Source organism: Lipotes vexillifer, unplaced genomic scaffold (genome assembly GCF_000442215.2).
Source record: "Lipotes vexillifer unplaced genomic scaffold, Lipotes_vexillifer_v1.1 scaffold582, whole genome shotgun sequence".
Lineage (NCBI taxonomy): Eukaryota > Metazoa > Chordata > Mammalia > Artiodactyla > Lipotidae > Lipotes > Lipotes vexillifer.
Window position 1 is genome coordinate 848,543 of NW_006799183.1, and position 14,681 is coordinate 863,223.

The window sequence follows — 14,681 nt, forward strand, 5'->3', positions numbered from 1 at the left end:
AGGACCCGGTGAAAAAAAAAAAAAAAAAAAAAAAAAAAAAGGTGAGGGGTAATTATGCTTTTTAAAAAAATGTGTCTATATTATTTTCATCTTTTGCAATCAGAAGGTATTCATTTATTGAGTAGGTAAATAAATACTAAATTTTATCTTATATGTATTAAGTAATCAGAAAGAATACTGAACATTGTTACTGATTCCCTTTGACTTAAAAAGCACTATAAATTTAAATTTACACAATTTGATAGACATTAAACCCACTTTTGTGAAAACAGACAATATACTAACGGTATAAAAACTGACTCATATCTGAATTTTTGAAAGTCTTCTTTGCTTATAAACAAAGTAAAATGTATTTTACTATTGTAAGATTATCTTGATCTTTCAACATGTCATAAATCCACATAGAACAATTAAAAATACATTTTAAGGAGATATAATAACAGATATTTCTTAACATTAAATTCAAAATATAATTAGACAACATTCATAGTGGCAAACAATAGAACATATTTTTCTAGTTTTAAGCAGGAAAGGGTTTAATAAAGATACAAGGAAGGTCATAGAATAAGCAGGATATCAGCGTGTCAGCTTAGGGAATGAGAAGCCAGAAAAGGTGCACAAGCCACATACTGAGACTGGCCAACTGGAGACCCTGCTGAAGCTGAACACTGACCAACTGCAGAGCTTTTGTCACTGATGTCCTTGAAAGTGGGATCCTGCTGCCACAACATTCACCAGGAAGGATGGGCGGAGAGAGTGGATTCTGAAAAGCACCTGCATTCCCCTGTTCTTGCTTATAAAAGGAAATCTTTCTCAGCATCCTCTTTATTAGAGCCTTATTTACATATTGGCTTCCTAACTGGGAGAAGGTGGATTAAGTAAGATTTTGGTTTCCACCTTGGGGTTAGCAAAAATCAAAGCATTGCCAGAATATTCAAAGAGGTGTTCAAAAGGTGTTGGGTGACCAAAAATCATGTCAGATGTCCACCAGAGACTGTGCTGAATATATGTATATAATATATAGTGTATTTATATGCTGAAGTCTTTATTTTAGCAGACTTTAAGCAGAAATAAACATAAAGAAAAACACCAGTGAGATTTTATAACTTTTATTTCACATTTTAGTTATACTGGTAAATGCAATTAAATGTATTCAGATAATTTGACAGGTGATGGCATAGCACTTAATGAAAACACCAGAAGCATATTGGGAAGTTGAATAAATATCCCTGTTTTCAAAGACATCTTTGGATATTCCGTGCAGCTTTATTTGAAAGGCTGGTAGTTTTCTGTACACTATAGATTATGAATGCTTGTTTAACTTAATTAAGTATGCCTTGAAATGAAATTGAAACTTTCTCAATATTGGAAATGTGACTTTTTAAAGTTTTCAATATTTATCTGCTCTATGAAATGTATCCAAAATAACTTCATCCAGTAAAAGTTAATTTATTGATGCCAGAATTCATCTAACATTTACATATATTTTAGAGCTCTAACTTACTTATAACCATTTTTTCCTGGAAATTTCGAGATTCTAGAACAGTCAAGAATAAGAAAGTAAGCAAAATAATTGACATGATCCATGCACAAGAATATGTCCACCTTTGCAAGTTGTCCACAGACTATAGCTCTGTGAATATCATCATATGACTTACATAATACGTACTCCCCCTTATTCTTGAAACAATTCAAATGAGCTTATTTTGAGGTATTCAAACCAAAGTATCATAGAATACATAGGCTTCTTTAAAGTAACAGTGGTAAGCTTGATAGTAAGGATGAAAATAGAAAATAAAAGATAAAATGCGGAAAGTGGTTTAAGATGGTGGCATAGAACTTACCTCTCCCCACAAGCATACCAATTCTATAGTTACAGATTGATCAGTTCCCTGTGAAAAACAGCTGAAATCTAGCTGAAAAGCTTCTCCACAACAGAGGACCACCTCGAGATGGTAGAAGAGGCAGAGACAGTCTCCCACAAATGTCACATACCCAGTGCAGCAACCCCCAAGCAGGAGGAAACACAATTATAAACTTCACCCTGAGGACGGAAGGGTTCGAGCCCCATCTCAGACACGCCCAACCTGGGAACCTGCACTGGAGAGATGAGCCCCCAAAAGTCCAGCTTTGAAAACCAGTGGGGCTTATGTTCAGGTGACCCAAAAGGCTCTGGGGAATGGAGAGTCTGTTTTCAAAGGGCTCACGTACAGACTCACTTACACCAGGACCCAGTGCAAAAACACCAATTTGAAAAATGCCTAGAAGACGTGTGAAGGAGATTTACTAGCTAATCTTAAAGTGCCTCCTGGGGCACAGGAGTCTGTTAGGGCTTCCTCTGGGGATGGAGGCAGTAGTGGGTGTCATTTTTGCTCTCTCACTCCAACTTGGTAGAACCAGCACTGGTGGGCACCAGGTTCTGTACTCCCTCTATCTTGCTAGTGCTGGCTGGCTTGCCCCACCTAGATACTCTCCCAAAACCTCACTGAAGGCAATGATCTCATGCCACCCCTGAGCCTGATGTGGCCCTGCTGCAGGCAGTGGGCTTACCCCAGCGCTGCCCCCCTCTAAAGTCCCACTGAAGTTTGTGGCTTTGTCCCACCCACAAACTCTCCTGTGACCCTGCTTAAGCTGGCTGCTGACTCCAACCCCAGGCTCCTCTGTGGCCCCACTGAAGCCAGCGGACACACACAGTCCACACAGTGGACACCCCTTGAGCACCAGGCTTGGGTGGCCAAGGGGGCCTATATTTCTGGCCCCCACAGGACTGAAACAATTGGAGGGACAGTTTTTGGCAGGCTACAACCCCCAGGTCACAACACAGACACCCTCAGACTTACAGTGACAAAGGTCTCTTTACCTGTCCTGGAGTTTGAGAGACAGGCTTGAGGGGGCAGGCTTCAGGTTTACCAGACATGTAGAGGCTGCAAAGGAGCTCTCAGGGAATGTAGGCTGGGGATGCCATCTTTGTGCTCTCCTTTGGCCTTGCTACTGCTCACTGGTACTTTCCAGAAAGGACCTTATACACTCATCTGGAGCCCTGGTTTTCTCAACTCTCTCCAAGGGAAAATCTTCAAATCACCTAATCTGGAGGCCAACAGGGGTTATGAGGTAGTCCCACAGGACTGTATATATTTGCATATTTTAAAAGCTGCTACCTGAGTGTCTAGTTTTCAATTAGCCTAAAACTAGTGGCTGACAAAGATCCCTTCATGTGAAACACTGACAAGGCTTGGCATGGCCTCAACAACTGAACCTATCAAGAATAAATTGGGCTGATAAGACAGCCACAAAGGTTCTAGAGACAACCAGGGCTAGGGCAAAGTTGAACAGTAACATTGCCTACACAGGGCTATACCTTCAAGACTAGGAGAGGTCGAGATTTCACCCAATCCATAGAAACAAATAAAATAAAGAGAAACAAGAACATGAGAAAACAAAGGAAAATGTTCCAAACAAAAGAGCAAGATAAAATCCCAGAAAAAAAGAAAAAACTTAAAAATAGAGATTAATAATTTACCTGATAAAGAGTTAGAAATAACTGTCCCTGAACATGGCAGAAGAGTGGATGAACACAGTGAGAATTTCAACAGACATAAACAATATAGGAAACTACTAAATAGAAGTCACAGAGCTGAAGAATACAGGAACTGAACTAAAAATACACTAGAAGAATTTTAAAGTGTACTTGATGAATCAAAGAACAAATCAGCGACCTGAAAGCCAGAACAGTGGAACTCACCCAAACAGAGCAGAAAAAGAAAAAAGAATTAAAAAAATAAAAATAGCTTAAGGCATCCATGGGATAACATCAAGCAGAATAACATTCAGATTATAGGGTTCCCAGAAATAGAAGACTTAAAGAAAGGGGCAGAAAATGTATTTCAGGAAATAATGGCTGAAATCTTCCCTAACCTGGGGAAAAAAACAGACATCCAGATCCAGGAAGCACAGAGAGTTCCAAAAAAGATGAACTCAAAAAGATCCACACCAAGCACATTATAATTAAAATGTCAAAAGATAAAGAAGACAATTTTAAAAGCAGCAAGAAAAAAACTACCTTTTACATACGAGAAAACCCCCTTTAAAATATCAGCTGCCTTCTTAACAGAAATTTTACAGGCCAGAAGGAATTGGCATGTTATAGTCAAGGTGCTTAAAGTGAAAACCAAAATGAATCTATCTAAGAATACTCTACTTAGCATAGTTATCATGTTATCATTCACAATTAAATTGAAGTAGAGGTCAAAAGTTTTCCAGATGAGCAAAAGCTGAAGGAGTTAATTGTCTCCAAACCAGCCTTATAAGAACTATTAAAGGGACTTCTTTAAGCTGAAAATAAAAGGCACTAACTAGCAGTAACAAAATATAAAGGGAAAAAATTCTCACTGGCAAAGGCAAATATATAGTAAGTATAATGGACTAACCACTTATAAAGCTAGTATAAGTTTAAAGACAAAAGTAGTATAATTATTAACTATAACTATTATAATTAGGTAAGAAACATGCAAAATAAAACGATGTAAAATATTACATCAAAAATATAAAACATGGGGGGTGCATAAAAATGTAGATTTTAAAAAATGTGTTCAAATTTGAGTTGCTTTAAACTTAGACTCTATACTGGCTCTTATATGTGAACCTCACAGTAACAACAAAGCAAAAACTTATAGTAGATAGACAAAAGACAAAGAGACAAGAATCTAAACATAACACTGAAGAACATCATCAGACCACAAGGAAAGAGAGCAAGAGAAGAAGAAAGTAACAAAGAGGAACTGTAAAAATGGCCAAAAAACAAGTGGCAAAATGGCAATAAGTATACACCTATTAATAGTGACTTTAAAGCAAGTGGACTAAATAAACTAATCAAAAGATACTGAGTGACTTAATGGATTAAAAAAAACAAAAAACAAGACCCATCTATATACCGCCAGCAAGAGACTCATTTCAGATCTAAAGATACACACAGACTGAAGGTGAAAGGATAGAAAAGACACCCCATGCAAATGAAAACAAAAAGAGAGCTGGTGTAGCTATACTCGTATCAGACAAAATAGACTTTAAAACAAAGACTGTAATAAAAGACAAAGAAAGGCATTACATTATGATAAAGGGGTCAATCCAACTGGAAGATATAACACTTGTAAATATGTAATCACCCAACAAAGGAGCACCTAAATATATAAAGCAAATATTACAGACTTAAAGGGAGAAATTGACAGCACTGAAATAATAGTAGGGAGATTTAATATCTCACTTACATCAACGGACAGATCATCCAGAAAGAAATCAATAGGAAAACAATAGACTTAAAAATACATTATAGCAGTTGAACTTAATAGATATATAAGGAACAATCAATCCACAATCAACAGAATACACATTCTTTTCAAGTGCACATGGAATTTTCTCCAGGGTAGATCACATATTAGGCCAGAAAACAGGCCTCAATAAATTTAAATAGATTGAAATCATATCAAGCATCTTTTGTGACCACAATAGCATAAAACTAGAAATCAATCACAAGAAGGAAACTAAAAGAGTTACAAATACATAAGATTAAACAACACAACATAATACTGAACAGCCAATTTGTTGGAGAAATCAAACAAATACCTGGAGACAAATGAAAATAGAAATGCAACATTCCAAAATTTATGAGATGTAGGAAAGTCAATTCTAAGAGGGAAGTTGAGTGATATAGGCCTACTTCAAGAAACAAAAATATGAAATAAACAGTCCATTCTTAAAAGTAAAAGAACTGGAAAAAAAGGACAAACAAACTCCAAAGTTATTAGAAGGAAGGAAACAGTGAAGATCAGAGCAGAAATAAACAATATAGACACTAAAAATTAAAAAAATGGAAAAGATCAATGAAACTAAGGGTTGTTTTTTGGAAAAGATAAACAAAATCAACAAACCTTTAGCTAGACTCACTTAGGAAAAAAAAGAGAAAGAGTTCAAATGAATAAAATTATAAATGAAAGGGAAGTTGTTACAACTGATACCAGAGATATACAAAGGATCATAAAATACTACTATAAGTAATGATACAACTAACAAATTGGACAACGTAGAAGACATGGATAAATTCCTAGAGACATACAAGATGAAAACAATCATAAAATCTCTCAACGAAGTGAGTATAGAGCAAATATATCTCAACACAATAAAGGCCATATGTGACAAACCTACAGCTAACATCATACTCAACAGTGAAATGCTGAAATCTTTTCCTCTAAAGTCAGAAATAAGACAAGCATGCCCACTCTAGCCTCTTTTTCTCAACAAACTATTGGAAATACCAGCCACAGCAACTAGGTAAGAAAAAGAAACAAAAGGAATCCAAATTGGAAAGGAAGAAGTAAAATTGCCACTATTTGTAGATCACCTGATACTATATATAGAAAACCCTATAGACTCCACTAAAAACCTGTTAGAACTAATAAATGAATTCAGTAAAGTTGCAGGATACAAAATCAATATACAGAAATCTGTTGCCTTTATATACACTAATAATAAAATATCAAAAAGAGAAATTAAGAAGAACCCAATTTACAATTGTTTCAAAAAGAATAAAAAAATTATACTTAGGAATAAATTTAACCAAGGAGGTAAAAGAGAACTGAGAACTATAAGATACTGAACTTAAAGAAGGCATGTATAAATAGAAGGATATTTTACGTTTACTGATTGAAAGAATTAATGTTAATTCTTAGTGACCACACTACTCAAGGCATCTATAGATTGAATGCAATTTCTATCAAAATACCAATAGCATTTTTCACAGAAATAGAACAAATAATTCTAAGATTAGTTTGGAACCACAAAGACCTTGAATAGCCTAATCACTCTTGAGAAAGAAAAATAATTCTGGAGGCATCATGCTCCCTGATTTCAAACTATACTACAAAGTTATAGTAATAAAAACAATATGGTTTTGGCATAAAAACAGACACATAGATCAATGGAAAAGAATAGAGAGCCCAGATATAAGCCCATGCATATGTTGTCAATTCATTTATAACAAGGAGCCAAGAATATGCAATAGGGGAAGGACAATCCCTTAAATAAATTGTGTTGGGAAAATTGGACAGCCGCATGCAAAAGAATGAAATTAGATCACTATCTTATACCATATATAAAAATAAACTCAAAATTGATTAAGGACTTGTATATGAAACCTGAAAACATAAAAACTCCTAGAAGAAAACATAGGTGGTAATCTTCTTGATCTCAGTCTTGTCGTGGACTCTTTGGCTCTTACCTCAAAAGCAAGGCAACAAAAGCAAAAATAAACAAGTGAGACTACATCAAACTAAAATGCTTCTGGAGAGCAAAGGATACCACCTGCAAAATAAAAAGACAACCTACTGAATGGGAGAAAATATTTGCAAACTATATGTCTGGTAAGGAGTTAATATCAAAAATGTATAAATACTTCAATCATGTCAATAGCAAAACAACAAACAATCAGTTCAAAAACATGGGCAGAGGATCTAAGTAGACATTTTTCCTAAGAAGACATACAGATGGACAACAGGCACATAAAAAGATGTTCAACATCACTAACTATCAGAGAAATGCAGATCAAAACCACAGTAAGATATCACCTCACACCTGTTAGAATGACAGTTATCAAAAAGACAGGAAATAATAAATGCTGGAGAGGATGTAGAGAAAAGGAAACCCCTGTGCACTGTCTGTAGGAATGTCAATTGTTGCAGCCACTATGGACAACAGTATGGAGATTCCTCATAAAATGAAAAATAAAACTACCATATGACCCAGCTATTCCACTTCTGTGTATTTATCCTAAGAACATGAAAGCACTAATTCTAAAAGATATATGTGCTCCTATGTTTATTATAGCATTATTTACAATAGTCAAGATATGGAAGCAAATTATGTCCCCATTCATAGATGAACAGATAAAGAAGACATGCTATATATATATAGTGGAAAGCTACTCAGCCAAATAAAAAGAAAGAAATGTTGCCATGTTCGATACCAGACCAGAGGGTGTTATGCTCAATGGAATAAATCAGACAATTTCACTTATATATGGAGTATAAAAACAAAACAAAAGAACAAACCAAACAAAACAAAACTCATAGATACAGAGGACAGATTGGCAGTTATCAGATTGGAAAGGGTAAAAGGGTTGGGGAAATGGGTGAAGGGGGTCAATTGTATGGTAATTGATGGTAACTAGACTTATTGTGGTAATTGCTTTGTAGTGTATACAAAGATTGATTTTGTTTATGTTTTACGGCTGAAACAAATATAATATTATATACCGTTTTTACCTCAATTTTTTAAAAAGCATAAATGTAGACACAACAACCCATAATGCAAACCTAAGATGATTTTGTCTAGGGCCATACCTCTCAAAGAATCTTGAATGCTCCTGAAATTATAGCTGTTCTATGGCACAATGTTCTTGATATCTTGGAGAATTAAACATTATTCTCCGTATACTCTGAGGAAATTTCCCAGATGTAAGCAAATTTAGAAAACTTTTAATAGAAGTAAAAAAATCTAAAATGGAGAAATTTTCTTTTTTGAAGCATTCAAGGACATTAAACAAGAATATTAGTAAAATGTAACAAATAAGAGTGACTCTCTTGGCCTTGTGTTTTAGGGGTTCTTTATGAAGCAGCAAAGAATAAGTGGATAGGTAATGGCTTTCTTGAGTGAGAGTAAAGAATATCTAAAATTTATATGCAAAGACATTATAGAACCCCAAGATCACTAAGGTAAAGGATTCTCCCACCTCATTTCCACAGACAACCCATAACATACGATTTTTACTTCTTTTCATTATCTAAGATGATGTTCAATTCTTCATGCTCATTTTCAACAGAAAGCATGGAAGGAAGAAATTAATTCCCTGGAGTTTGTTCAGCCTTTGTTTCATCTTTTGGGCTGTACACTCTTTGGGTTTAGATTCTGATTCTCTAGGAATAAACCTGAGTGATGAACATGATCCTTCATTCCAGAAAAATAAATCATTTATTTGTTTTATTAATATTTATTGTTTGTAATATATTATGAAGTATTTGAAGCAAAAACTTCCTTTACCCACTTTAACACTTCATAAGCTATAGGCTGTTGCTCAACTATAATAGCAAATACGTAGAGATTCACTGTTGGTAATTATAGAAATTCTTAGAGCCAGACCTTTATGGTTTAAGTTTCTGTGATCCCACCAACACAATGGTATATAACCTGCTTACCACGCTTAAACAAGTGATTTGGATCATTTCAAATGATCTATAAGTGCCTCCCAGACAGTAGAATGGATATGAAAATGTTCCAATAATTCTCTTCAATTCTACATCTTATTTCATTAAGCTCCTCAGACTTCACAAAGTCTAGAGTATATCATGTGAAATACACAAATTATACACAACCTCTATTTATGTACTCACATTGATGTCTTCCAAATCTAAGTTGTTTAGAATAATATTGTTGCGTTTCCAGAAGATCGGAGGTCTGAGTTCTCCCTGAATGGCACAGCTCAGAACTGTACTCTGTCCCACAGTTGCTGCTGTGATGCTTAGTTTCTGATCTTCAGGCAGACTCAGCTGGATAACCTCTGTAAAGACAGTATCAGGAATGTTGATGAGCATGTAGTTTTGTAAAGTTAATTAGTATAAAGTTTCTGAATACAAGTAATTAAGGCTTTTAATTTGTATAAGATGGAAAAAAGCTTGTGATGAAATGAAAAAAAGAGTAAATTGTTTCCAATAAAAGGTCAGAATGACATTTCAATTTAATTGATTGACAGGCATCCTCATGAGGCAAAGCACTATTAAACATGAAATGAATATCAGAAGTAGAGTTATAATAAGCCTGGCAGATTGCACCCAGAAGAGAAAGAAATTATTTAACTGCCAAATCAACATGTAGTGTGTCATTGGCATTGAAATAAAAATGATGTTGTTTATTCACTGATAGATTTATATTGTGGGTGAGGTAAGATCATTGCTGGCTGGCTTCAGAGAACGCTAGCATAGCTGAATGGGGAAAATGCATCACTATGCTGGGGAACAAAAACTGACTCTAAAGGAATAAGATTTATTTGAGAAGTTGAGGGAGGAAAAACTGAAGTTCACCAACCAAACAGCAAATTCCTGAAATTCTGTCGGCTGCCTTTATCAGACAGTGTGGGTCCAGTACAGTCCTTTCCTTATTCTTAAATTTTAAAGTTAAATATATTTTTAAATAACCATTAAACGCATTTCTCCTAGTAATGATGCCACAGCAGGAAATATACTTTGTAATCTGGATCCTCTTTCCTGTTTCCAGACAGTCCTCACCAATCTTGGGAATGAACCATGATATTTACATGACTGTCCATGGTCACCAGAGATGCCTGGGATAATCCCACCAGTCTTTACCCATGTGACAATTGCCCTTTAGTTTTCAACTGACACTCGCTGACACACTATTGTTTCTATACTATGCTGAAGTCTTGCCTTGTGACTTTGCTCAGTCTCAGCCAGGTGAGAAATACCAAAATCACTATTCTCACTGAAATTTCCATGTGGGTGGGGAGACCATAATTGTCCTTTGTTCCTTTGTTGTGGTTGATGATATTTTTCATGATATAGGGGTTGACTGTCCAAAGTGGTGGCTTTTAATTTTCAATAAATATGATCAGAGCTGTATCCTCCACAAACCCCTCTTCCTCCCTTTCATCATTTGACCTTCTTTTTCTCTCTTTCTGAATCCTATCTTCCTCTTAAGGAGGAAGAGAAATGTTATTCAAATGATTTTTATAGACTATAACTGTTCAACAAAAAGTTCTTTGAATTTTTGATACCACCACAAACTGTAATGTCAAAAAATGGCACAATTCTTTGTCTCAGAAGGCCGGGATTGAACATATAATCCCTACATGCACTTGTTAAGTGTTGATGTTCCACACCATTATCTGATAAAAGTAAGCAGAAGGAGATTGACCTTTATATTCTGTTATACAGGATCTTGTCTTTAAAAGCCAAGTTATTTAAGTCATCATTGGTTTGTGTTGTCAAAGAGTGGGGTAGGCAATCTTTTGAAATTTCAAAATCCTATGAGAGAGACTCAGTTCAATGTATTCTTTTGATTTTACATCACTAACAGAAATAATAGAAATGGGGAACAAACATCTTGGTCAGTCTTTTGTATTGACAGTTTAATTTTTCCTAATGACATTTCCATATTCACATTGTATTTCAATGTTTCCTGAGTAATAAGACCACAGGGAATGTGTTCAATCTTCTTTTCTTTAATACCCATTCTGTTATATATATTTATATAAAATTACTAAAAGAAAATATACTTGACCAATTAGGCATAGGAAATTTTTGAAACTTGCAGACACACTGTTTTTTATGTCTTTTTCTTTAATATTACAAACTTACAGGAAGAGAGAAAACTATAAAAGTAGTAATATCATGTAGGGTATCAAGTAAGAATTATTAATAATTTCCATTAACATTCCTGAATTTCAGCTTCTGTTTCCTCATAAAAACACGTACAAGATAATAAGGCATCTATTCTAAAAAACGGTATGTTAGCATTGGCTATTCTGACATTTAGAAATACAATCGGTACTAAGTCACCTTGGAATGTTTTCACTGACCTTCTGCATCTGGTATTAGGTCCCAGGCCTTTTAGATTAGTTGTGCTTTTGGTAGTTATACATTACAATGCTAATTAGATAATATGAACATCTTAGAATAAATGCTGAGATTTGGCATAACATTATGTGGGACATCCTTGTAAAATGGACATCCTTTGAGGGGACGCTTAATTAGAAATAAGAATTACTATTCACCCGGGAAATATTAACATGCACAGTAAAAACTTATATGTTAATTTGGAGGTTACATTTTTAAATGATTTTTTAAATTATCTCAGTAATACATGCTATTAAATAATATGTATTTCAAAAAGTCTACAGAATATTTTCCCTGCATGCTTCATCTTTTCTTTAATGTATTATACTGAGCTACATCTGCAAAACCAATTACGTTTACCTGTTATTCTTCAAAATCAAGTGGTTCTTTTCTCAAATAAATTTAGCTGTAAGATTTCTTTTACTTACAGAATTGTCGTGCTCATCTTGACTAGTCTTTCTGACGGTTATTACCAGACCAATATTTAGTCTCACAAAATCACAAATGTTAAACGTTTTTATTCCTATATTCTAATGTCATTCAATATGCTTTAATGGATTAATGTTTATAAAACATGTCACATTTATAAATTTCAGAGAGAAATGGTGATTATTTCTAGAGATACATTAACAACCTGAAACAATAGCTATGAATTAATCTGTAAACTAATTTAAAACTGCATTTAAGATGTAAGATCAGTTGAATCTGAGCATTTGTGTATATTTGAGTGATCATTGTTGTTAGCTTAGAAATGAGTTTCAAAGTATTGAAATTTAATTCATTATCAATTATCATTAATATACAATTTTGTAGATATACATTAAAGGTAACATATTTTATTCTATAGCATTCTATTCACAAACATCATATGCTAGTTATGTACAGACAAACAACAGTTATGTGCAGCAAATAACATCTATCATTTTAGTACTCTATCTCTTTAGCTCCAATGATATTGCACATTTGAAGGTCTAAGTATAAACATGTATCATATGACATCAAGAGTCATCTAATGTCCTGACCAAATGTAAAAGCATATAGGTTAGATATAACGGATATTGCTGTTTTTTGAAACATGTCAGTACTTCTTCTGACCTATAAATTATTCCTCTTATTGGAGGCCCTCTCAAGTATTCAAGGAAAGAAATCAGAGCTCTAGTTGTGGTGCTTCCTTTGATCTTGTATTATGAAGACTATTAAAGCCATTTCCAGACCAGCTTCTTTTGTTTGCTCACCTGGGAAGGCTAAGAGGCAAATAAAATTTTTTCTTTCTGTGGATCCCTTTCTGCACTTTCTCACCTTCACAACTTAGAGGAATATAAAGAGTTTGTTTTCAAAGAAATGAAAAATAGTATTCTCCTCTAGCAGAATCAGAAGTTGGAGAGACAAGTGTACTTGAATAAAATTTCAAACACTGCACATCAGTATTTATGAAGCGTTTATTCCAGTAGTAACTAGGTGGTGGATATAGCAATAAAAAGTTTGGTAAAAACAGTATGTAAATTTAAAATAGAACAGAAAGGGAATAAAATATTTTGAATATTTGTGAAACTCCAGTTTATAAAAGAAGATGATTTCAGTAAATTTGTTTGAAAATCAGTTCTGTAAAATCATAAGAAGAAAATAATGTATCATAAACAGAATTGTTCTTCTAAATGCCTACATCTTTTCAAGTTCCAAAGTACATACTTATGTTGAATATTTTATTTAATTTATTTAAATACTAGTCTCATAATCTTGTTGATCTGATCATGCTTACAATTTGTTTTAGGAATGATACCTAGAAGAACTTTTATCAGTGATATTTTCAAATAGTGTTTATGTTCCCTTCTCTACTCCACTAAAATGAATTACTAATTAAAAGCAGATAATAATTAAAATAAAAAGAAATACATCACAATAAAAGACACTTAGGAATGTTAGAAGGAATAAATTAATTATTCTCATAATAAGAAAATCACAATTACTTAATGACAAGCTATTTAACTAACTGGGAAATTATGATGGTGTCTTCTGTCAAGAAATAGGTGATATCCAAATAAATGTTACGTCTGAACTAAGTTAGACACACCAATATATACACTAACTTATTATGATAAAATGTCTAGAGTTTTTTATGCTAATTGCTTATCTGTAAACTATTATATGCTTATATCATAATATGTATTATAAAAATAAAACAAAATAAATTAAAAAGAGATTTAGAAACTTCTTCAATAACAATGCAGTAGATAATTTGGACTAACTCTTCCACTGAAGAAATAAAACAACAGCAAAGGATAAATAACCCTGTATTAAATACACATAACATATTTTAAAGAATAAATGAAAGAGATAGTCTTTCTCATTCTTATCTATGAAAGAGACAAGAAGACAATAAGGAATTTCCCAGCCTATGTCCTGAAAAGAATTGTAACTTAGAGAGATGGGATTGCACCTGGAGTCACATTGCTTTGGGGATTTTTCCACCTTAAGAAAATGACTGATCAGCCTAAATGTCCTATACAGCTTCTTATTCCTAGAGACATGGGATAGATGGGATAGGTACAGTACTAGACCACCTCCCTCTCTGTGCCAGGACTTTAAAGCACCTCACTCTGCAAATGAATGTGTGGACTGCAGGCTATTTTTGTCTGGGTGTTTCATAAAACATAAAGCCTCCCTCTCTATAATAAGATAACATCATCCGAGTTCATCTAATTATTGTTATAAAAAAGTTTTAAATAAAATATCCGGTACACCATGAAGGATAATATAGAAAACAAAGAGAGACAACAGCATTAAGAGAATGAGGAGAAATAACATACAACCATAACAAAGTCACCAGGATTGTAAAATTTAGGTTTATGAAAATAAAATCAGCTTAGAAATTCTAAAAAAGAACTTAAATATATAATCTATGAACATTATAAGTTTATGAAAGAGTTATATAAGTAGAAAATATGATAACTGAAATTAAGATTAAATTAATGTCATTAAGAACAGATTAGACACAGTACAAAAGAG

The 14,681-nt window shown here is 33.8% G+C and overlaps 1 protein-coding gene across 3 annotated transcripts in view; it reads right to left on the reverse strand.

Annotated features, from left to right (window-relative positions):
- FSTL5 (follistatin like 5) overlaps positions 1–14,681 on the reverse strand; it is a 651,623-nt gene that overhangs the window by 212,246 nt on the left and 424,696 nt on the right. For all 3 annotated transcript variants that reach the window (XM_007471501.1, XM_007471503.1, XM_007471502.1), the window contains exon 6: positions 9,438–9,604. In XM_007471501.1, the coding sequence (XP_007471563.1) occupies positions 9,438–9,604 (167 nt within the window). The remainder of the gene's footprint in view (positions 1–9,437; positions 9,605–14,681) is intronic.